The following is a 22,798-nucleotide window of genomic DNA, read 5'->3' as shown; positions in this document are numbered from 1 at the left end:
CGGTTCTACTTTTAATTACTTTGTTCATTGAGGTTTCACATAAGATTGCGTCAGGAGGGAAAAACTGTTTATTGCTTTAAAAAGAATAAATCGCTATTAATTAGTTTGTCGTTCCTGTTTTGTTTGGGGTTTTTTTTTTTGGTGGCGGAAGCAGGAATGGCTATGCTAGAACAAGAATACAAGGCAGAGGTCAGAAGTGGGTACCTCTTAATCAGCAGAGGACTTAGCCAGCAGTTACAAACTGGAAATCCCTGAAGACAACAGCTGCAGCCAGAACGTGCTAGCGCCTCCTCTCAAATCTGGAGGCCTGAGGAGAACCTGTGGGTACTCCAGGTCGGGAGTGCCACTGTTACACTCTCTGGTTATCCTTCTTCAGGCTAGGGGGGTCCAAGAAGGACCATTAATGCATGTTTGTAGGCAGCCTCTACTTCCACCCAGCATGCAAGTGCAGAAATAGAGCTGAAGGTACAAGGGAAGCGGCGATGAAAGGGCCAGCACGTATCGCGCACCTACTACGCACTGAACGAGTTACACAGTGTAATTCCACTTACTTTTCAACAACCTTATGAAGACTTCACTCTTATCCCCATTTTATCAAAATGGAAACAGGCAGGGAGCTCATTAACTCCTCCTTCCCATACTTCCCTCTGGTCCCATGGACAGGAAGTGGGTATCCTTGTTTTGAACACTTTTGAACTCTTTCAATAATACTTGATAGGTCTGCCTACCTTTATGTTGGTACGCTGTGCACCATCATTGTAATTAATGTTTTCTCAGTAATAATAGGAACTCTACATACTTGGCCTGACAATTCAGACACGCACATGGCTGAAAATGTTCCACGTTACTAGTAGTGGCAAAGGAATGCAAACTAAAAGAACAGAATTCCATCTGTACTTAATAAAATCATCACTTTTTTTTTTTTTCCTTCTCTCACTCTCTCTGTTTTGTTTTTGTTTTTAGACAAACTGCTAAATGCTGGCGAAGGTGTGATGAAATGGAAAAGTAGGAGTCACCAGCTGATGGGAGTGTAAACTGCTACAATTTTTTTGGTAAGCAACTTGGCAGTAAATATCAAGAACCCTGAAGTGCTTCTACATGTTACTCAGTCACTCTCATTCTGTAAATTTACCCTAAGAAAACAATCTTAAAAACCAAAAAATCTTTATGCCCAAAGAGGTTCACTATTGGAGTTGACCACAACTTGATGTCTACAATTAGAGGATGCAAGAACCAAATCATTCTCTTCAACAAATGTTGCTGGAAAAACTGGGTATCCACATGCAAAAGAATAAAACTGGACCCATATCTTACCCCACAGGCAAAAATCAACTCAAAATGCATTGAGAGTTAAACATAGTGGAAAAAAATTCCTAACACTGGTCTTGACAATGATTGCTTGGATATGATACCAAAAGCACTGGCAACAAAAGCAAAAGTAGACAAGTGGGACTACATTGAAATAAAAAGCTTCTGCACAGTGAAGGAAACAATCAACAGAGTGAAAAGGCAACCTATGAAATGGGAGAAAATATCTGTAAACCGTAGCTGAAAAGGAGTTAATATCCAAATAAATAAGGAACTCTTACAACTCAATGTTTAAAAATAACCTGATTTAAGAGTGAGCAAAGGACTTGAAATGTCATTTCTCCAAAGAAGACATACAATGATCAACAGGTACATGAAAAGGTAACATCACAGATCATCAGGGAAATGTAAATCAAAACCACAATAAGATATCACCTCACACATGTTAGGATGGCCACTATCAAAAAAATAGAATATGACAAGTGTTAGCAAGGAAGTGGAGAAACTAGAACTCCTGTGCACTGTTGGGGGAATGTAAAATGGTGCAGCCGATATGAAGACCCCTCAAAAAATTAAAAACATGATCCAGCAATCACACTTTTGGGGATTCATCTAAAAGAACTGAAAACAGAATCCTGAAGAGATATTTACACTTCCATGTTCACCGCAGCATTATTCACAATAGCCGAGAAGTGGAAACAACCTAAATTTCCATCAATGAATGCACGAATAAAGAAAATGTGATATATATATATATATACACACACACACACACACACACACACACACACACACACACAATGGAATAATATTTAGTCTTAAAAAAGAAAGAAATCCTGCCTTATGCTACAATGTGGATGAATTTGGAGGACATCATGCTAAGTGAAATAAGCCAGTAACAGAAGGACAAATACTGCATGATTCCACCTATATGAGGGAGCGAAGGTAGTAAAATGCATAGAAGCAGAAAGTAGAATGGTGGCTACCAGGGCCTGGGAGGAGGGAGAAATGCAGAGTTGCTGTTCGACTGGTATAAAGTGTCCGTCACGAAGATGAAAATGTTCTAGAGATCTGCTGTACAACAACGGGCTTACAGTTAACAACGCTGTGCTGTATACTTAAAAATTTGTTAATAGGGTAGATTTTATGTTATGTGCTTTTTATAACAAAAAAAGAAGTAAATCATCCAGAGAATATTTTAAAATGTTTGAAGGCACATGGCTAAAAGACTTGCACTTTACTGTTAAGTTAGAGGATAACCATTTTAAGGTCAAAGAACTCTGAAAAATCTGATGATCCTCCCCCAGAAGGAATAAATTTACCCCCAATTCCCAACCATAAAGTCCAACTGAAGTATCCCATGTTACTTTTTAAAAATATGAATATGCTATGTGATTATGATTCCTAAGTATTAAAAATGCATAGAAAAAAGGCTAGAAAAAATAGTCTTAAATATGACTAGATATGATGGGATTATGAATTCTTTTCTCAAATATAAAAAAAATTATTATTATAATACCACTACAGAGGGAAAAACCATATCTAATACTGCTTGTAACAAACCAATAATTTAGTCTTTTTTTGGAAATTTGTCAAAATGAAATTTATCTTTAGCACCCTGAAGGAGTGAATGTAACATCCTGCAAACCAAAAATGTGTCTCTTCACAGGGAGAGCCTTGCGATGGAGGTGGAGCATACTAAGAGCACATAAGCACTAATTAACTTAGATCTGTGTAAAGTAACGGATCACTGATAGAAATGTGCCCCCCTCCCACGTAAACCTTGTCCAGCTGAGCAAGAGCAGGGCAGGTGAGGAAGCACATTTTCCGGGAAAGTGGAAGAAAAAAACTGAAGCTAAAAATCCATTAAACTGTATATAGCAATACAACATAACAATACATAGATAAAGATATAGAACAGAGCTGAATTTACCCTTCATTTGTCCAGCATTACATGAGTGAAATTTTCTTTAAAAAAATGGAGAAACTCTCTTTAAACTCAAAACTCCTATTTTAATCACATTAAATGGGAAAGTCCTCTAATGGTTTAAAGATTTGTCTTCTTCAACTGTGTACCCAGTTCTTGAAAATCACCAGCATGATTAAGATCCTAATACCCCTAGTCATTCTCAAAAAGAGGTGAACAGCAAGCACATAATCAGTGCACTGTAGTGAGAGACCAGAGGGGGAAGACTGATTCTGGGGCAAGGAGAGTACAGGCTTCCTGGTGGTGACTTGTAATGGTGGGGGTGAAGGATGAGGAGGACTGCCTCCGAAGAAGCAAAGAGGGAAGAGGAGAAGAATGTTTCTGGAACAGTTAGTGGACTGTTGGAAGGATCTAGAAAAAAATGAAAAACAAGTTGGGTTAGATCATGAGGGGTCCTGAAGAACTATCCAAGGAGTTGGTACCTTCCATAGGGTTGGGGACACTGCTGCACTTCCTTGGGAGGGGAGTAACACAATTCGATTTGTAGTATGAGCCTATGGGCTGCTTCCTCCTTATCATCTGCTGCAATCTAAAGCTTCAGAAGTCCTCATGTTTAGAATCTAACGGCTTCAGAGGCTCTCCTTCAGAACACAGATCCATGGCTTTTTACTACTGTTATTTATTTCCCGGTCCTGTGATGCGCTTAGGAGCAAATACTCCCTACTCCTCATGTTTGCAGGGAAAGAGAGTTCCTAAGAATAACCCTCCTGGGGTAAATAACTAATATTTATCATTGGATGTTGAAATATTAACTGTGCTTACTGGGATACCAGTTGGAACTAAGATGAAAATTTATGGAAGGCAGTTCACAGTTATCATATTTGGTATTTTTTTCTCCTTCCAAGCAGACTATAATTGGGTAAAACAGCATGCATATACTGAAAATTCCTGTGGTGGGCCACTGACAACTTCCTGTGAAAGAGGAAAAGAAGCTATGGCAGTGTTCAAGACATGATAATATCCTGAAGAAATCTGAATTGTCTACAGGGAATTGAGTGCCTTGGGAAGGGATGTGGCCACCATCATTTGAAGGTTCAAGCCTAGGCTGGTCTGCCACCTGGTGGGATGTGGGGGTCAGTGGAGGGAGATGTTTAAGAGCTGGATAACCCAGAATCAGTTCAGGCTCTGTCATTTACTTACTGTGTGACCAAGAGCGGATTACTTAACCTCTCCAAACCTGCAGTGCCCTCATCTACGTAGCAGGGATAATAATATGATACACCTCACAATGTTGTTATGAAAAATAAATGAGTTGGCATATGTAGTTCAGTTAGCACTGTGCTTGCCACATAGTAAACATTAATAGAAACCAAAAATAAACATAATTATCATAGTATCATTATGAGGAGAGATTTAAGCTTAAAATGGGAAGGTGTCCTACATGACATTTAAGATCCCTTCTTACAACAAGAAACTACGTGTTTATAACCTTCACTGATGTTTCATTAGAATTAAGGCTATTCTCTGCCTGAAAAGTCATATACGTATATATACACACACATACATGCGTGTGCACGTGTATGTGCATTCATGGTCACGCAGATGTGTGCACATATGCACGTGTGTGTGCATGTCTGCTAAAGTATTAGCAAGCAGTCCAAAAAACAGAACACGTATAAAAGATGTTTATAGCAGCCTGCATATGGTACACGAGTACCAGAGGTTTGTGATTAATTCTGAACATATGAGGTCAGTGGCTCACAGGGCCTTTTCCCCACAGAAATGTCAATAATGAGGAGGATTTGGAAACAAGTTTCCCCCTCAGCACAGTCACCAACAAAGCAAAGTGATGGAGAATCAGTTTACTGACATGCCCTACCTTCTCTCAGCTTAATGATTAGAAGGTAAAGTGAAATCAAATTACTTCAACTTTTTCAAACTATTTCCACTTTTAGAAGACTTCTGTTTTGCAAGTGGAATGCAGCTGACTGAGGTAAATTCTTCCACGGCAGCTTTAAACTATTTCTTAGGGCTTTTACTACTCTTCTGGAGGCTCAACCATTTAAGACCATTATCTAGAATTAAACGACAGCTTCAATTAAAATATCTAACCAACAAGTATTGTTCCAGTTTTCTATCTTGTGTCCCAGGATTACAAGGCTCAGGTTGGTATAACTGGAAAAATTAAGATTCAGGTCCCATACTTGAGGACCTGCCAACAAGCCAAATATTAATAATTTTAATAATTTACAAACATATAGTTTTTTCAAAGAACTTTGAACATATTATCTCATTTGATCTTTATCACAGAAGATAGGTGAGGCTTATATTTTTATCTTCATTTGGAAGATGAGGGAAAACTTTGAGTTCAGAGATGCTAAACCCAAGATCCCATGGCTAATAAATGACAGAGCCAGATTTGGAACCCAAGTTTTTGTCTCAGAATCTAGGACTCTATTGCCCAATACTACTTTTAAAAGAGCCTTATTTATTTTAAGGCTATTTTATGAGCTACGAGCTCATAAAATAGCTCTGTAGTTAGAGAATGGTATTCAATAAATATTAATTGATGACCTAAGTTTACTGTAATTCAGGACAATAATTTCATGATTAGTTTTACATTTTAATCAAATTTGAATAAACATTTTTTAACTTAGCTGAAAAAATATTAAATAGATATATTTTATACCACCCTATATACAATACCTAAGTCTACAAATACTCTGTTGGTCATTATCCACTGAAACTAGAGTGGATAAATACATCCTTTTGCAAATATGGCACTGTGCACCACTCTTCAATTTCCTGTTTTGTGAAAAGATGACCGTGACCTGAGTAAAACCTCAGGAATGATATTAGATCACTTATCTTTGTCACTCTGGATATCAACAAATTAAAGTAGGCAACTCCATAAATCATCACACAGGCACACAGACACGCACCCAACCCCACCCTTTTGCTACAGTACTGCAACAGAACAAGAAAACAGCCTTCCTTTGTCATTTTTCACCAGTGAAAGTCTTCATCAGACATTTTGCCAAGAAAACTGTCTTGCAGTACCTGATGTGAACTGCAGGAGGTTTCCTAGAGGTCAAAATGTGATTTATAATATCAAGAAACTGAAAATGGCCCTCAGCAACGTGCCTATCACGTAGCAGGTACTCAAATACATGTAAGTCATGAACACACACCCCTCTTCTGAATAAAAGATTACAGAAATATCCTCTGCCATGATTTGACTCCCTTAAAATCAAATTCTTAAAAAAATATATGGGAAATATTGCATATTTATAAATAGGTCAGTCATGTGCTTAACAAGACAAATATTTCCTACTATATATATACCTATTAAAATGGCACTCACAAGTCAAAAGAAAACTACTTCTTCATATTTTGAGGTTTTCCTCATTATTTGCTGGCCAATACTGATTAACTATCATTTACTTATGGAGATACAGAATGGCAGATTAGTATTTTTTACCACTTTTATTCACAACAAGGTTCATTTCTCGAGTTGGTTCTAAGTAAGACAATAACTGGCGTGCAATTCCTATCAAATGCATCAACACCCTTGGGATCTTCATATTTTGCCACTTTCAGGCTTCCTGACCTGGCCTGCCTAAGCTAGGTCTATCAATTTACCCTTACTGTATGAAGCCCGAAAATGGGCCCCAAAGCCTCTTGAATGCAGCTTTTACTTAAAAACAAGGCTAATAAGCATAGGCTCTACAGGGCCTCAACATTCATTGGTTGCAATTCATTTTTTTATAACTGGTGCATTCGAGACATGACATTGTGGTCACTGAACACTCTCTGCTATCATAACGAGTTCCCATGGGGATTCCACAGACTCACTTTTGGCACATGAGGATTGAATTCCACGGCTCTATGAATGGCCTCTACTGCATTCATCTCTGCTGTGCTCAGCCCCCGCCGAGATGCAGCCTCGGGAGAGAATCTGAAAAGCAGAAAGACAAACACCATCCAGTTGGGACCACTGCTTGGGCATTAACCTGGAAAGGCATCTACACATCAAGGGCCCAGAAAACCACAGCGAGCCAAAGGCATGAGCTCTCCAAACCTCCACTACACGGAACCTCTGAGTGACCCCTCAGACAGAGGCCAACAAAAACCCCAGCAGAAGCAGAAAGCGTGCTTGCATCTAATCGCGGCAGGAATTAAATTCAGCTGTCAAGTCTCTCTGTCTAAATAGCTAATCTAAGTTTTCTAGGAGGTACCTGCTTAGGTCAGGGGAGGGGGTAGGACTGACAAGGGCAGACAGTGTAGGAAAAAGAGAAAACTAGGTTACAGAAGAGCGCACTTGGTTAAAAACAGAACTGGGGAGAATTTTAAAGGAGGCTCCCAACCCAATGTCAGTGCTGCGATGGAGGGTTAAGTCTTGCAGCTTCAGCAGCAGGCAAGCCTGCTTGGGGCTGTTCCGGCAGGGGGAGTGTGCATGCCCAAACTGCGGGCGAGACACCTGCCCAAGTGAATGAAAAAAACCAGACCATGCAATCTCTTTCTCACCTCACACCCAGGGCTAACTCCAGAGCTGTGCTTGGCAGGCAGACACCACAGGGGAAGCTGTGACAACCCTGGCCCTGCCCTCCCAAGCTGGAGTCGCTGTGTAGGGAGAAAAGATGTTGCAGTAGGTACTGGCGATCTACAGGATAAAAAAGAATGAAAGAAAATTACTTCGGTCTTGAAGTGCACACACACTTAACAGCAAACCTGTCTGACACAGCAGAGGCTGTTTTCTTTTCCTGTTATCTGCTTTTCAGTGCTACCGAGGGAGTGTATCGGGAAGTGTAAGCGTTTATGAACTCAAAACCAGTTAAGCCATCTATTCTCTTTCACCTGCCAGTCATCTTGGGTGTTTATGGAAATTCTCTATACCATAGTCACCTGCCTGAACAAAACGGGCAAATGTCCCACTGTGATGGTGACTCAAGGTAAACGGATCCTGGGTGGGGAGTTAGTTTGGAATTGATGAGGTAAGGAAAGGGAGATGACCATCCCCTTTTGCCACATTAATATGTTTGTTATGACTACTACCCCGTCCTGGACTGCTGGAGGAAGAGGAATATGCAAAAAAAATGAATCAAAGAAGGCATTTTGTGTAAGTCCCAAGCAGGCCTTTTGGTATCTACTGTCCGGCAAAAAAAAAAAAAAAAAAAAAGTCACCTCAGAGGCATGGAGTTTCATACAAATCCCTCTTTAGGAACCCACACACCATTACAATACCTGGCGATATACATTCCCTCCTTCTAGTAGTGAAAGAAAAGAAAATGCAGGTTTTGGAAAATGCATGCCCATAAGCAGGGGTCTCATAGACTAAGAAAACCTTGCAGAGAAAGCCCTCAGAGACAACACATCTCCTTCGGTCCAGACCGGCATCTGTACTGCACAGGCTACTATCCACTTACTTGTCAGAGACAGCCCTTGCTTTGAGCAAGGCCGCTGTGTAGCATATTGTTGCCGACTTTGGTAAGCTTATATCTGTTAGAGAGAAAAAAAGTAGGAACTGTTATAAGTCTGTAAAAACAAAGAGCAATGATTTTTTTAATACACCAGCATTTTAATCATGTAAGCCTAAGGAGCATAAATTAAGAATATTTTAACTGTTCCTTATGTATCCAAGTGGTACGTGAAACTAAGGGTAATTCGTATTTTTGTGAATAATTCAAATTTCAAATCCACCACACTGTTCAGCAATCATCTTTTATTTAAAATATGGATTTTTCATATGTTGAGTTTATTTAAGCAGAGAATAGCTATAAATACATAAATTTAAATATTACACGAATAGTCTTGATATCAAGAAAGGCAAATAGGACTTCTTTGTTAACTTATAAAATTTCTCAAGAGGCATATGAAATATTAAAGTGAAAAAAATATTACCTGGATTTTTTTAAAATATTAAGGTTTTTTAGTAATAAATAAATTTATTTAAAAATTATTCTTTAGTGGTCAGATTTAAACCAGATTTCATGAAATTTATATTCAGTTTTTTTGTTAAAATTGGAAAGAGAAATCTTTATGAGGCTATATATGAAATCTTTATAAAACTATACAATTTTTGTTCATTCAAACCCATGATAAAGCCCCTTTCATATGAAGCCTAATTTGTTGCCCAGAAAAACAGTTCCTTTCAGTTTGTATAGAAAATTTCAGATGGAGGGGTGGGAACAGGTACCAGATTCAGATAGAGTTTACAGGCAAATAAAAGCACAGAGTACCACTAAGAGGAGATAAATGCAAAGAGGGTAGTCCCTCTGGGGGCAGGGGGTGGGACTTGTTTTTAAATTATGATCCTATTTCGCACCAGAACTCTCTTTCTTTAACACTCAGACTAGGTAAAAATATGCCATTCCCAGGTGCTACAAAATTCACCCTAGGTTAGAAGAACTCTTAACACCTGGAACACCCTCCAAGTTTCTTTCGGGCTGTTTTCAACTTTAGAAGAATTACATTACGGTAGGGATGAAAAGGAAAGTCCATAACTAGACAAAAGACAATAGCAGAAGAAAATAATTTCAAAAAAGAAAAACAATCTTTCATTCAATAATGAGTATTTACCACCAATTCCAGCATGAGGAATTTCTCTTTGAGGGAAATTTCAATGACATTGATAAAATACAAATAATCAGAGAAAATACCAACACAGAATTGAAAGGGAGAGAGGTCTTTGTGACCCTGATCTCATAAATTATATTCAAACAAAATATCAGCACCACATGCATACTGTAAAATGGTGTGCTTATGACTAAGAAGGAAAAAAAAATGTCAGACACTCATGGATTTGTCTTGTTGCTTCTCCAACATCTAAACATTTAACCACTTCCCAGTACGTGAAATCAATCCAGGAATCAATTATCTTGTTTGCTAGGGTCCACTTATTGTTACTGGAAGATAATAAAAAAAATTGCAGATAATACACATTCTACTTAAAAGTTCAGACCTTTTTTTTTTTTTTTTAAACTTCAGACCTTTCATTTAAAAATTATCCAAGCCCTGCTTCCACCCTTCCTGGTGTGATCTGTGTTCCTTCTGCGACAATCTAGCACCTTTCTATGAAGTGGGAACAAAGGATTAGTCCTAGAAAGGAGCTGAAACTGAAAATAATGGTCAAAATTATTCGAAGGTGCCAGCACAGATGGAACCTCACTTGATAAACTAAAGAAAACCTGTTGTTAAGGATTTAGCTTCTCAATGAGAACGATCATGTTGTTTTGAAGGTTACCTAATCAAGCAAATGAACACATTGACCCAGTTGGAAATGCAGAAAGAGATACGATTGATGTGTTCCAGCAGAATATTAGAGATGCCTAATCAAAGGTGATCTTTAACCCCCTCACACCCATAGACAGGACATTCACAACTCTGCAACGTTACAACTACTACGGTACATTTTCCCCATTTAAAAAAAATTTACCCTTACTCCTTCATTGTATGTAAAGATACTGGTATATGTGCACAGTCATAATGCTTAAAAAAATATTTTAATCAATATCAAATGGGGAAAGGAAGAAATATAAATACCCCATTCCCCACTAGTGGCAAGTTCATTCCATTTGTTATCTCTTCAGTATATTATTTTGCTCTCACTATTAAACAAAAATTAAAAACAGCAAACAATTCTTGCATGACATATATTTTCAATATTTTTCTTTTAATTCTGTCAAAGCAATACATCTATTTGGTAATGGCAATTTGTCTCTAAGGAGGGATGAATCATTAAAAAGAAACTGATCCTAAATTTCCCTTCAGGTAAAGCATCTTGTTCAAATAAGGTTTTTGTGTACAACACTTTTTGTTTTAAATGTGGCAATATAAATCAAATGCTTTAACATTTTGCCTACCCAGCAATTCTACTTCTGAGACTTTATCCTAAGGGAAATCATCACAACTGTGCATGAAGATTTAGCTTTAAGGATGTTGATCACGACATTGTTTCTAATGGTAGAAAACTGGAAACAGCCCAAATGTCAATCATAGGAGAATGGCTAAGGTGCTGCGCACCCACAGGGTGCAATTCGATGCAGTCGTTAAATCATGTGGTGGAAAGTATTTAATGACCTGGGGAAATGTTGCATTGTTGTGTACACATCAATAAGTAAAACAAGTTTACAAAAATTATGATTTCACATATTTCTAAAAAAGCATTTTTATGCACAGAGATAAAAAGGCTGGCACTATATATACCAAATATCAACAGTTTTTATTTCTGGGTGCTGGGATTACAGACAATTTTTTTTCTATGTTTACCTGCATTTCCAAAGCTTCCTGCGACGTACACGTACTAAGTGAACTTTTAAAAGATAACAATGATGCTAAGTGGAAGAATTCTTTCTACAAATTGTCTGAAGCAACTTCATGGGCAAATATGATACACTGGTGGAGCCAGACACAGACAGCATAAACAGACAAAGACAGAACTTACACAAAGTGCTGTTAGCCCGCAGATGTAGAAAATTATTTATATATCTTCATGAAAGTTAGTGTATTCCTTTTGTGGTGTGCAATTGTTAACCGTATTTTAATCTAATAAATGCCTAATATCTAAATCAGAGGCAGGACCTGCATGTTTTGGCTCGCTTTTAAGAAAAAACCATATACACTACCTTTAGGAGAAAGCTAATTATTATGGGCTGCTTGCCTCATGAGCCTTTTTCATTTCTTTAGGGAAAAAAAAAAAGGCTGAGACTTGGTTGTTGTTGCCTATTATAATTATGAAACTTATTGTTTTGAAATAATTATGGGGTCATAGGAAGTTGTGAATATAGTACACAGAGTTCTGTGAAGCTTCCTTCAGCTTCCCTCAAATGGTGACAACTCACATAACTGCATTATAACATAAAAAAACCAAGAAATTGACGTTGGTACAGTACTATTAAGTCAATTACAGACCTTATTCAGTTTTCACCATTTTTTACATGCATTCCTGTGTGTGTGGTTCTATGCAATTTTATCCCAAGGCTAGATTCATGTAACCACCACTACCATCAAAATACACAACTTTTCCAAAGGAACTCTCTCACGTTACCCCTTTATTTGTACCCTCCCCACCCATACCTGTCCCCCAGTGACCACTAATCTGTTCTCTATCTCCATAGACTTGTCTGCCTACTATGATTTTATGCTTTTGCCACCAGGGAAATGGATAAAATGGTAAGGGGAACAGGGTGACTAACCGTACTGATGAAAAAGGTAGTATCAGAAGTTTTAAGCAGGAAATAACAACAAATAAGCTGCTTTCCAATATTGCTTGTAATTTATTCAGAAATTTTATTTTGAGGAAGAAACTCAAAATCATTCTAAGTCCAATTTTGTATGAGCAGACTCTGTGCAGTGCTTTTCTGTCTTTTGTAAGTGGTGTGTAGCTACCATTATTGCCAGAAAGTCCCCTTAAGAATTAGAATCCAAGGAGGAAATGAAAGTAAATGAGACATCACATACTCATTGTAGAAACAAGGAATGCTGAATAAATGTTTCTCACTTCGGCAAAGCTGAACCGTTGGTGTTAGTTTAATTTTCCCTCCATTTCTTTGCCATCTTGTGTTTCATACAGATCCTTTTATGAAAGAAGAACTTTCTCCAAGCATCTTAGGCGTACAAAATCAAATTGTCGTGAAAGTCCTTCCTTAAAATCTACAATCTTGAATTTCATACAACTGGAATCATAGCACGTGTACTTTTGTGTCTGGCTTCTCTCTCTCCAAATAATGCTTCTGAGGTTCATCCATGTTGTAGCATGTATCAGTACTTCGTTCCTTTTTATTGCCAAGTAGTATTTCATTGTGTGGATATACAATATGTTCATTCTCTTGCTAATGGCTATTTGGATTGTTCTCCAGTTTTGGACTACTATGAAGAAAGCTGTTGTGACTATTCTTGTGTACTTTTTGGTTAAAAAAACCCCTCATTTCTTCTTGGATATGTAACTGGAAATGGAATTGAGTCAGAAGGTAGATGAATGTTTAAACTGGTAGGTAGACAGTGCTCCAAAGTGGTTGTATGAAGTTTGCAAAGCTAATATATGGCGAGAGAGGTCAGAAAAAGGGTTACTTCTGGGTTAGAGGGGCAATTTTCTGAGATGATGGAAAGTTCTGTGATTCTGGGTGGTGATCACAGAGGTATATACATAGGTGAAAAGTCATCCAGCTCTACATTTAAGATTTGTGCATGTTACAATATGTAATTTATACCACAATAAAAAAGATGAAAAAAAAAAAAAAAGCCAAACCTACAATCCTGTGTCACCTGAAGCTGCCTTCTCTTACTTGCCTTTCGTCATTCTGGCCCCTCCATTCTCTCTATGCATCCTTATCTAAAAATTACTTCCTAGTTTAATAAACAGAATCCGATTATTTTTCAGGTTGGCCTTTCAAATACTAGGATGGTTAAATTATCTCCTCTAAACCTGATCTTTTCCAGAATAAATACTTCTAGCCCCTCAACTGACACAGTCTTCAGAACTTCTCACTTATTTTTGTTACAGAGCCATGGGTGATTTCAAAGTATGAGAATTAGAAGTGGAAACAATCATCTGAATCCCTGAAACCTGACGGTACAGAGCTCAGGGGAAGCGTGCAGCCTGAGGAGCCATGGCCACTACCATTCTCTGAGTTACTAGCTGGGATGGCCCTGACGCTGAGCAGCTGGAGCAGTTTGTTCCCATGGTCGTGTGGTCAACAAAACCCCGCTGATTCCATTCAAACCAATTTCAGCCAAAGCCAGGTCTTTTCTCTTTTACTTCAGCCATGAGAATTTTTGAACCTATGAGCAGGATTTCACATTTGACTCCATTAAATTTTAAATCTTAAAATAAAATCTAGGACTTCCCTGGTGGCACAGTGGTTAAGAATCCGCCCGCCAATGCAGGGGACACGATCCCTGGTCCGGGAAGATCCCACATGCCGCGGAGCAACTAAGCCTGTGCACCACAACTACTTAGCCTGCGCTCTAGGGCCTGCAAGCCACAACTACTGAGCCCACGTGCCACAACTACTGAAGCCCATGCGCCTAGAGCCCGTGCTCCGCAACAAGAGAAGCCACCGCACGCTGCAACTACAGAAAGCCCGCGCCGCGTGCAGCAACAAAGAACCAATGCAGCCAAAAATAAAATAAATAAATTTATAAAAAAATAAAATCTAAACCATTAAATATTAATGGTTTCAGCATGTTAGTCCAGGCTATCAGTCATTGTTGTAACTCAACCTACCACTCACAGCTTTGTTCCATATACCTCGTAAGTACACCTTCCTCCCCATATGATTATTATCATCATCAAAATTATTGCTAACATTTATCAAGGGCTTATTAAGTGCCAGGCACTGGTGTTAATCACTTACACACATTAATCCTCAGAGCAACCCTATGAGATAGGACCTACTGCTAGCCCTGTTTTATAGATGGGGAAAGTGAGGCATAGAACAGTTAAGAAATAAGCCAACATCACACACTTAAAACAAATATGAGCTTCCCCCAGAACACACGCTTTTTAACTGTGCTATGCTGTTGACAAGGTCTGATTTAAAAACATACTGACCATGGCAATACCAAGGAGAGAATCCAAAAATGGTATTCTAGAGATCACCCTAAATTTGCAACGGTCTGCAATGATCTATGTGCAACCATTTATTAATAGTTATGATAGGTATTATATTATACCATTAAATTATACCATTTATTAATGGTGTAATAGGTATCATGACCACATTGCTCCACGTTACCTAAAAAGACAGCATTAAAAACATTATCAAAATTCACTTTGTTATAAAGCAGAAACTAACACACCATTGTAAAGCAATTATACTCCAATAAAGATGTTAAAAAAAATTATCAAATATTTTATTTAAATAAAGATACAAATACTTCCATGGCATTTCTCTAATTCAGAAATATAAAGAAAAATGGCCTTAATAAGAAACATTTAAATATTATTGTATAGACTACAAATATTTTCACATGTACTATCTCATCTGTTTTTATGTCACACAACTTCCTCAGTAAATCCATGCTAGATCTTCAATCACCTCTTTCCTAAGTGTTCATAAACCACATATTTCTCTCCTCTAGAATTTTGCTGGGATTGATTTATTTGTTGAAATTCTTTAAAAGAAAAAGGAATCAAAAGTATTGAGGGGAAATAGAAAATAGGAGTGAATAGTTGTATATTTTTATTAACTTATTAACACATTACTTTCTTATCCAGATAGTAGTACTACAAGATAAATCAAAGAATTGGACAACAGCACAGGACTGTGAAGGTCAGCCCTCAAAAATCTTTCATTTTACAGATAAAAAATACAGGCCCAGGGAAGCTAAATGATATACTTAAGAGCTGCCTAACTAATTAGTGACAGAGATGGTCTTGCAATAGCATGTCTTTGTCACCATCCCATACTGCCAATGTGGTACTTGCTTTTATTTTCCTTATCATCATTCTCTTACACTTTATCATTTTCCTTGGAAAATGGCTTCACAGTTAAAGTCTTGAGACTTTTGCCTCCTCTGAACTTTAGCCACCCAGAACACCTGCTGACAGGTTTCTACCTCACTTGTATATACTTATTTAGCCATTTGTCATTCTGATATTTTCATAAACTTTAATCATTTGTGTTTAATTTTACATTTTTTTCCCAGTGGGAATAACTATAATCTCATCTTTTAGAATCTCTCATCCTTCTTGAACCAATTTCCACTTTAAAAATCTCTGTATCTCCTATGCCACATAGTGTCGGCACAAAGTATTTACTGAATCTCCATTTATGGGTTTATATTTATCTTTCCTTTGAGTTAAAAAAAGGGTGTGACTTCTCGTTGTTGTTATTATAAGCTATACGATAACATGCTCTCCTTTAAGGTGCTTCCTTTTTGGTAAGAATTAAATCCAAGGTATTAACTACTCTCAGGCTTTGTCTACTTTGGTTGTAATTAAAGTGTCAGTAAGACAAGACCTTGTCAGATGCTTTGCTTTTAGCAAATGAGACTTGTAGATTGACCGGTGCAGGCCTTCACATCGCCTGCTCCAAATTCACAACCTCTAAAGACTAGGGGGACATTCCACCTGTTCCCCACATTCCACTTTTTTTTCCCGCCTCATGTCGTTGTTATGACTCAGCAGAAGTAGGCAGGTGTTGGTGGGCTACATGAATCCTGGCAGGCTCTTGATAACATCTTAGTTACATGCCCCCGAAAGACAGATTATCTAAGGGTTATACTGGGTCTACATAGTTAAGAAAGAGATCCTCAGAGAGCAAATGAAATGAAGTAGTTATAGTTTAAAATAGAAAGTTTTGATCACCCAGGAAATTAAAAAAGTTTCTGCACTGGGATTCCCATTTGTTGTATAAAGAAGAAAAACCAAACTCTAAAAACTCTTTTATACTTATTGGTTGGAAAACCCTGCATATGTCTCCCTGAAGGATAGAATTCTGCTTCTTCGCAGAGTCTGAAATCACCTCCCCAGTCCTCTCCAGCGGCATTCTACTCCTTCACATCTTAGGGCTTTCCCAGTGTTCATCTCTCAACCACCTCAAGTCAAAAAAGGGCAGAGTGTGAATCCACTGTGCCACTCCCTTCCCTCTGGGGGCAGGTTGAAGCCCTTCCTCTGCTGACATTGCCTCCAAGTCTCTCCATGGTCTCCAGAACAAAATCCAAACTAGACCCAAAGCTCTTTGAGGCCTGGCCCCTGCTTAACTCACCCAGTGCAAGTTCAGCCCTTTGCTGCAGCCTCTGTCTTCCCTCTGCTCTGTGGGAAACAGAGTTCTCCTCACAAGCTGTGTCAATCCTGCCCTGAACCTCTGGACATATTCTCTTTGCCTCCAGCACCTGTGCTGTCTGGCTCAGCACAGATCCCACCTCCACTGGGGTGGCTTCCCTCATTACCCTGGATGAGGTGTCCCTTCCATCTTGGGTTAAACTCTATCAGTCTTTACACTTTACAGCGATTGTCCATTCTCTTATTTCCCTCTCCTACTTACGTGGTGTGCTTTAGGGGTAAAAGCGGTGTTTCTTCATCACTTTGTACCCACAACACAAAGCAATGTTTGAAACATAGTTGGTGGTCAGTGTTTGCTGAATAAAATCCTAAGTTAATGTACTAACATATCAAATCACTTGATATGACCTTCCTTCAACATGCAAACATTTACTTCTAATTTAGCTTCTGGGAGCCAAAAGTGATCAGTGTTGATGGGTGCTTTAAGAGGGAGTCATAAACTTGTTATTTCTCAACACGTATACTTCCTTTATCTTTGCTTACAGCATTCCGACAGAAGGCATGACATCGGACCGTGCTCTAAATCTAGATGTCTATTTGAAAAAGCAGTGGAATGAAAAAGTGGGGCAGGAAGAAAGCAAGAGTAAAAGCTGAAACAAGGTTGAAGAAAAGTAGAATTTTGTCCAGAAACAAGGAAGGCAAACCACACATCTTCTGGCTCCCAAGGACCTTTTACAAGAATGATGCTGCTGAAAAAAACAAAAAAAGTCATCTCAGGGAGGATGACTCTTAAGTTTTCAAAAGTCATAAATGGCTTATAAGATCAAACCTGAAATTCAATGAAATAATCTTAGGACAAATTTATGTAATTATGAGTAAAACTGTCAATTTGATGTGTCTCAGAAAACCCATGGGGCAAAACTTTAGATAGGACAGAATTTTTCCAGTGATAATCTTTTCGCCTAATTTCCTTTTGTTCATCTGCAATAATAATAACAATCAAGATGTAATTTTAAAAGGATCATTGAGATTAGTCAATTGAGGGTCAATTTTACATCTATACTTCTAAAAGAATGTTTTCAAGGGTAGCAACCAGCAGATAAGTAAGTCCCAAAGCACCTCACAAGTAAGGACACTATGTCATAGTGCATCTCCATCTAACAAGTTGTTCGTTCACCATAGATGCTCTGAACATCTACTGTAGTACATAAGTGTCCAAGAAGAAGAGGACACAGGGCTTGCTCTCAAAGAGTTTCTTTCTCTGTACTTCCCACAGCATGTTTCAAACTGATTCACTGAGCACGGATTCATCCCACCTCGACTCACCATGGGTTGTTTTTTGTTTTTAACATCTTTCTTCAATAGACGGAAAGCTTCTTGGCGACACAGAGTAAATCATATTCATCTCTGAATATGGAAGCACCTAAAAGTTAGTATCTTCAGCATAAAGGTTTGATAGATCCTTGCTGAACTAATTTGAAAAAATTAACCTAATTACTCTCTGTAATCATTTAAGATTACATAGTATCAAGCATCACTTTTCTTGGTTGCCCAGCAAATTGATATACTTGAAGTTTGTGTAGCCTTGACAGATGCTTTTGGAGCCACGAACTGACTAACCAAACAAACAAAATTGAAAAACAAACTAATGAAAATGCAGCCCACTTCTCCTTCCTGTTTGAGGACTGTAATGTCTTATTACTGTACCATTATGTGATGCTGTCCTCCATGTGACTGTCTTCAATAAAATTTCTCAGTTTACTCCTGTTCATGATATGATGCAATGAAAACAATAGATATGTAAAATTCTGTCCTTAGATTTTTTTTTTTTTTTGGTTCCAGACAGTATGAAGTCTTTTTGTCCCACCTTCAAAAAGCCAATCTAAGGTGCCCTTTCAACCGAAGGTGAAAACTTCACTGAAGAAATAAAAAGGACTGATATACTAGAACCTCAAAATGATGTGCCACCTGGGATGGGGAAATACTACATGATCTTGGTAATCTGGAGCAGGGGGAGAGGCAAGCAACACGGATTCAACTATCATGCTACAAAGCCAAACAACAGATCTTATTTGCAACTTTTGAATTGGATTATCCCAAAAGGTCTGTGTCAGGAGGCCTTTCTGTGGCTGGTGCCCTGGAGCCAAATATGGCAGTTTATGTGATGGTGATGGCCAGCTAAGGAGGGATGTTACCTTGGTAAATTATGATAACTGGGCAGAAAGGATTACTAAAGCCAGCATAAATTTAGAGGGTTTGTTCATGTGCCAACTCTGTGAATTACAGATGTATGCATTCATAAAATGTCTTCCATCATCAGAGATTGTAGAAGTTTTTCACGCATACAGTCTTCACTGAAATAGCATCTGTTATCAGAACTCCCGCTCATTGCATGTATAGTATGACAGCCAATCACTTTGTAACCTCAAAGGCCTAGTCCTCTTGACAGATATGCCTCTTAGTTTCCAAGTCAGCAGGGCACCCACTGCAAAGCTATCACAGGGCCATCACTTCTCAGTCACTCGTGCTTACCAGCCTGAAGCCATAGCCCATGGTGTCAGTGCTGATAATTATTTTCTTCTTTGAAGCAGCAATGGGATTATTTGCCTATCTCTTACACAAGGATTCTCTTCAGCATTTGCCGGGTATCCTTGATCTTTTCCATAAGAGCCAGGCCAGGGAAGGGAGCTGGACGAGGCTTCGAGTCTGTCACTAGGGACTGATGGCACTTCAAACCCTCTTTCTTGAATGCAGCCTCCTTTTGTAGTGGATATGTCTCAGAAGCTGCCTGTGCCTATGGCATCAGAACTCACATCTATACATACACTTGACCGAAAAGCACCATTTTGGAGGTCTGGACAGCATGACGCTGACGCTTCAATACAGATTTTTATTTTTTTAATATTTATTTATTTTATTTAGTTGTGCCAGGTCTTAGTTGCGGCTCGAGGGCTCCTTAGTTGTGGCATGTGAACTCTTAGTTGTGGCATGCATGTGGGATCTAGTTCCCTGACCAGGGATCGAACCCGGGCCCCCTGCACTGGGAGTGTGGAGTCTTAACCACTGTGCTACCAGGGAAGTCCCATCAATAGAGATTTTATTCACTGGTCCTCTGGCATCTCAAATCCCTCTTATTCCACAAACATAAATGGAAAACAGCCTAACCAAAAGACAGGGTATCCAGTGACCATTTCAGAGGAATGGAGATGATAGTTGAGTAACTTGTACTAGTTATAAGGCCCTGGGCAATGAACAAAGTGTACAAAATTTTTACTTATAACTACATGCTGACTCTGCAAACCAATGATTAGCAAAAAGCTTATTCTCTGAATAGTCTCAACATAGAGTGATTCCCTCATGCTTTCTTTAGAATTTCTGTTTTCATTCTACTGAGATGAAAGTATTTCCCCCAATGTTACAAACATGTCTTGTTCTTGAAAGTATACCCTTTGCACATTGCCAGATGGTAGATAATAATGCTAATTTAGGATGGGCTTGATGGCACCAGTAAAAATGGTCTTGATATAGTTGTTGCATTTATATAGTATTCGTGATTATAAAAAAAGACCAGGGCTTCCCTGGTGGTGCAGTGGTTGAGAATCTGCCTGCCAATGCAGGGGACACGGGTTCGAGCCCTGGTCTGGGAAGATCCCACATGCCGCGGAGCAACTAGGCCCGTGAGCCACAATTACTGAGCCTGCGCATCTGGAGCCTGTGCTCCACAACAAGAGAGGCCGCGATAATGAGAGGCCCGCGCACTGCGATGAAGAATGGCCCCCACTTGCCACAACTAGAGAAAGCCCTCGCACAGAAACGAAGACCCAACACAGCCATAAATAAATAAATAAATAAATAAATAAATAAATAAATAAATAAACCCAAAGTTTAAAAAAAAAAAAAAAAGTTGGTGTGTTAAGGTGCTCAGTTACGAATAATTATTAAAAAAAAAAAAAAAAAAAGACCAGCTGTCCCTCACAGGGAAGTTCCTGCCCCCAAATTTAGGGCAATCACTAAATGACCTAATGGAGTAAATATCGAAAAGAGCTTGGATTTGTATTTCTACTGGGACAAATTGCCCCAAGGCTGAAACAATTTGTCTTTTGATCAAGAGTGAAAATGTTGGGCATTTTTTATTTTTCAGCTTTCCAAATGTTAGAGTTGTTTATAGATAAAACTAAGCATTTCCATTCTTATCAAATATCTACACATATGTCCTATGAGATCTAAAATTAATTTTAATAACAGGCCATAACACTTTTGGGGGGTGCAAAAGACTGGGCTTTTATGCTCTCATTTTTTTTTTTAAATTTATTTATTTATTTATTTATTTATTTATGGCTGTGTTGGGTCTTTGTTTCTGTGCGAGGGTTTTCTATAGTTGCGGCAAGTGGGGGCCACTCTTCATTGCGGTGCGCGGGCCTCTCACAGTCGCGGCCTCTCTTGTTGTGGAGCACAGGCTCCAGACGCGCAGGCTCAGCAATTGTGGCTCACGGGCCTAGTTGCTCCACGGCATGTGGGATCCTCCCAGACCAGGGCTCGAACCCGTGTCCCCTGCACTGGCAGGCAGATTCTCAACCACTGTGCCACCAGGGAAGCCCTATGCTCTCATTTTAACTGACATTTTATATATGGTTTTCCATTTGAACAAAATGGATTAAGAACAGAGGTGAAGTTCAGGAGTGGTCACCTTAGCTCTTTATAATGGTTAATAGTTACTGAATTCTTACTGTGTGGCCCACACTGTTCTAAACATTTACCATGGATCAACTGCTTTAATCCTCACAACAAATTCCCATCTGTGTGATCCTGCGCAAGTTACTTAGGCTTTCTAAGCCTAGATTCCATTTCCAGAGAAAGAAATGGAAGCTTCGAAGGTTGAGTGATTTGCTGAAGTTCACTCAGCCAGTGGAAGGCAGAGTTGGGACTTGATCTCAGCAGGCTGGCACCAGGGCTAGTCCTCTTCCCCACCAACAGGACTGCCTTTGGCATCCTCAGGGATCACTAACTAGAGACAGAACTAGACACTCCCAAAGGAAATGCTCACAAAATTAGCACTCACGTTCCTATTCACTTGCTCTGTGAGGTTCTTCTAAAATTGAAATGGGCAAATGATAATGAATAAGAAACGCATGAATTCTTTTCCCCATTCCCACCCTAATCTTTGAGACTTAAGCTTTCAACCTAGGTGGCCTATAAACTTCTTTGAAAGGCAATCCAAAGCTTGTAACGACTTTCTCAATGGCTTTGAAAAGAAGGTTCTGATGACTTAATGATCTTAAAAAACATTTCTGTCTTTATAGGTAATGTATGACTGAAAAAAAAAAAGAAGATAAATCTCAAATTAAATGACCACCATACATCAAATCCCCTTTGTGACTAAAGAAATCAGGTACACGTTGAAGATGGAAAGCCATATTTTGAAGATGGTTTCAGAAAGATAAGCAAATATAGATATGCCCAGTTCTTAAGGAATAATTTTAAAAGAATCTTAAAAGACAATTTGGCATTAATGAAATTCTGCACCACGGCTCCAGCCCGCCTAATTCATGCCTTTGTAAGAGGAGTGAGAGAGGGAGAGAAAGTCACTTCAGCAAGGCTTAGGTTTATGAAAAACACATGGGCTTTTAAAGCTAGCTAAACCTGAATTTGCATCTCAGTTCTACAGTTTTCAAGGAATGTGGTCTTGAAAGTTACTTAAATTCACAAGCCTCAGTTTCTGCATCTGCTAAAATGGAATAACTACCTCCTTGCAAAGACACTGTAAGGGTTATAGGTAATGTGTGCAATGTGCTTGGCACATGGTAGGTTCTCAGCAAACTGTAGCTGATAATAACAAC

At 38.8% G+C, this 22,798-nt stretch overlaps 1 protein-coding gene across 9 annotated transcripts in view; it reads right to left on the bottom strand.

Moving 5' to 3' along the window:
* ST7 (suppression of tumorigenicity 7) overlaps positions 1–22,798 on the bottom strand; it is a 263,909-nt gene that overhangs the window by 29,174 nt on the left and 211,937 nt on the right. For all 9 annotated transcript variants that reach the window (XM_082400068.1, XM_082400069.1, XM_082400073.1 and 6 more), the window contains 2 exons: positions 8,662–8,734; positions 7,091–7,193 (listed from right to left, as the gene is read on the bottom strand). In XM_082400068.1, the coding sequence (XP_082256194.1) occupies positions 7,091–7,193; positions 8,662–8,734 (176 nt within the window). The remainder of the gene's footprint in view (positions 1–7,090; positions 7,194–8,661; positions 8,735–22,798) is intronic.

Source organism: Balaenoptera borealis (genome assembly GCF_965194805.1).
Source record: "Balaenoptera borealis genome assembly, chromosome: 7".
Lineage (NCBI taxonomy): Eukaryota > Metazoa > Chordata > Mammalia > Artiodactyla > Balaenopteridae > Balaenoptera > Balaenoptera borealis.
The sequence above is the reverse complement of the archived record's forward strand: the minus strand, read 5'-3'. Positions and strand labels throughout refer to the sequence as shown.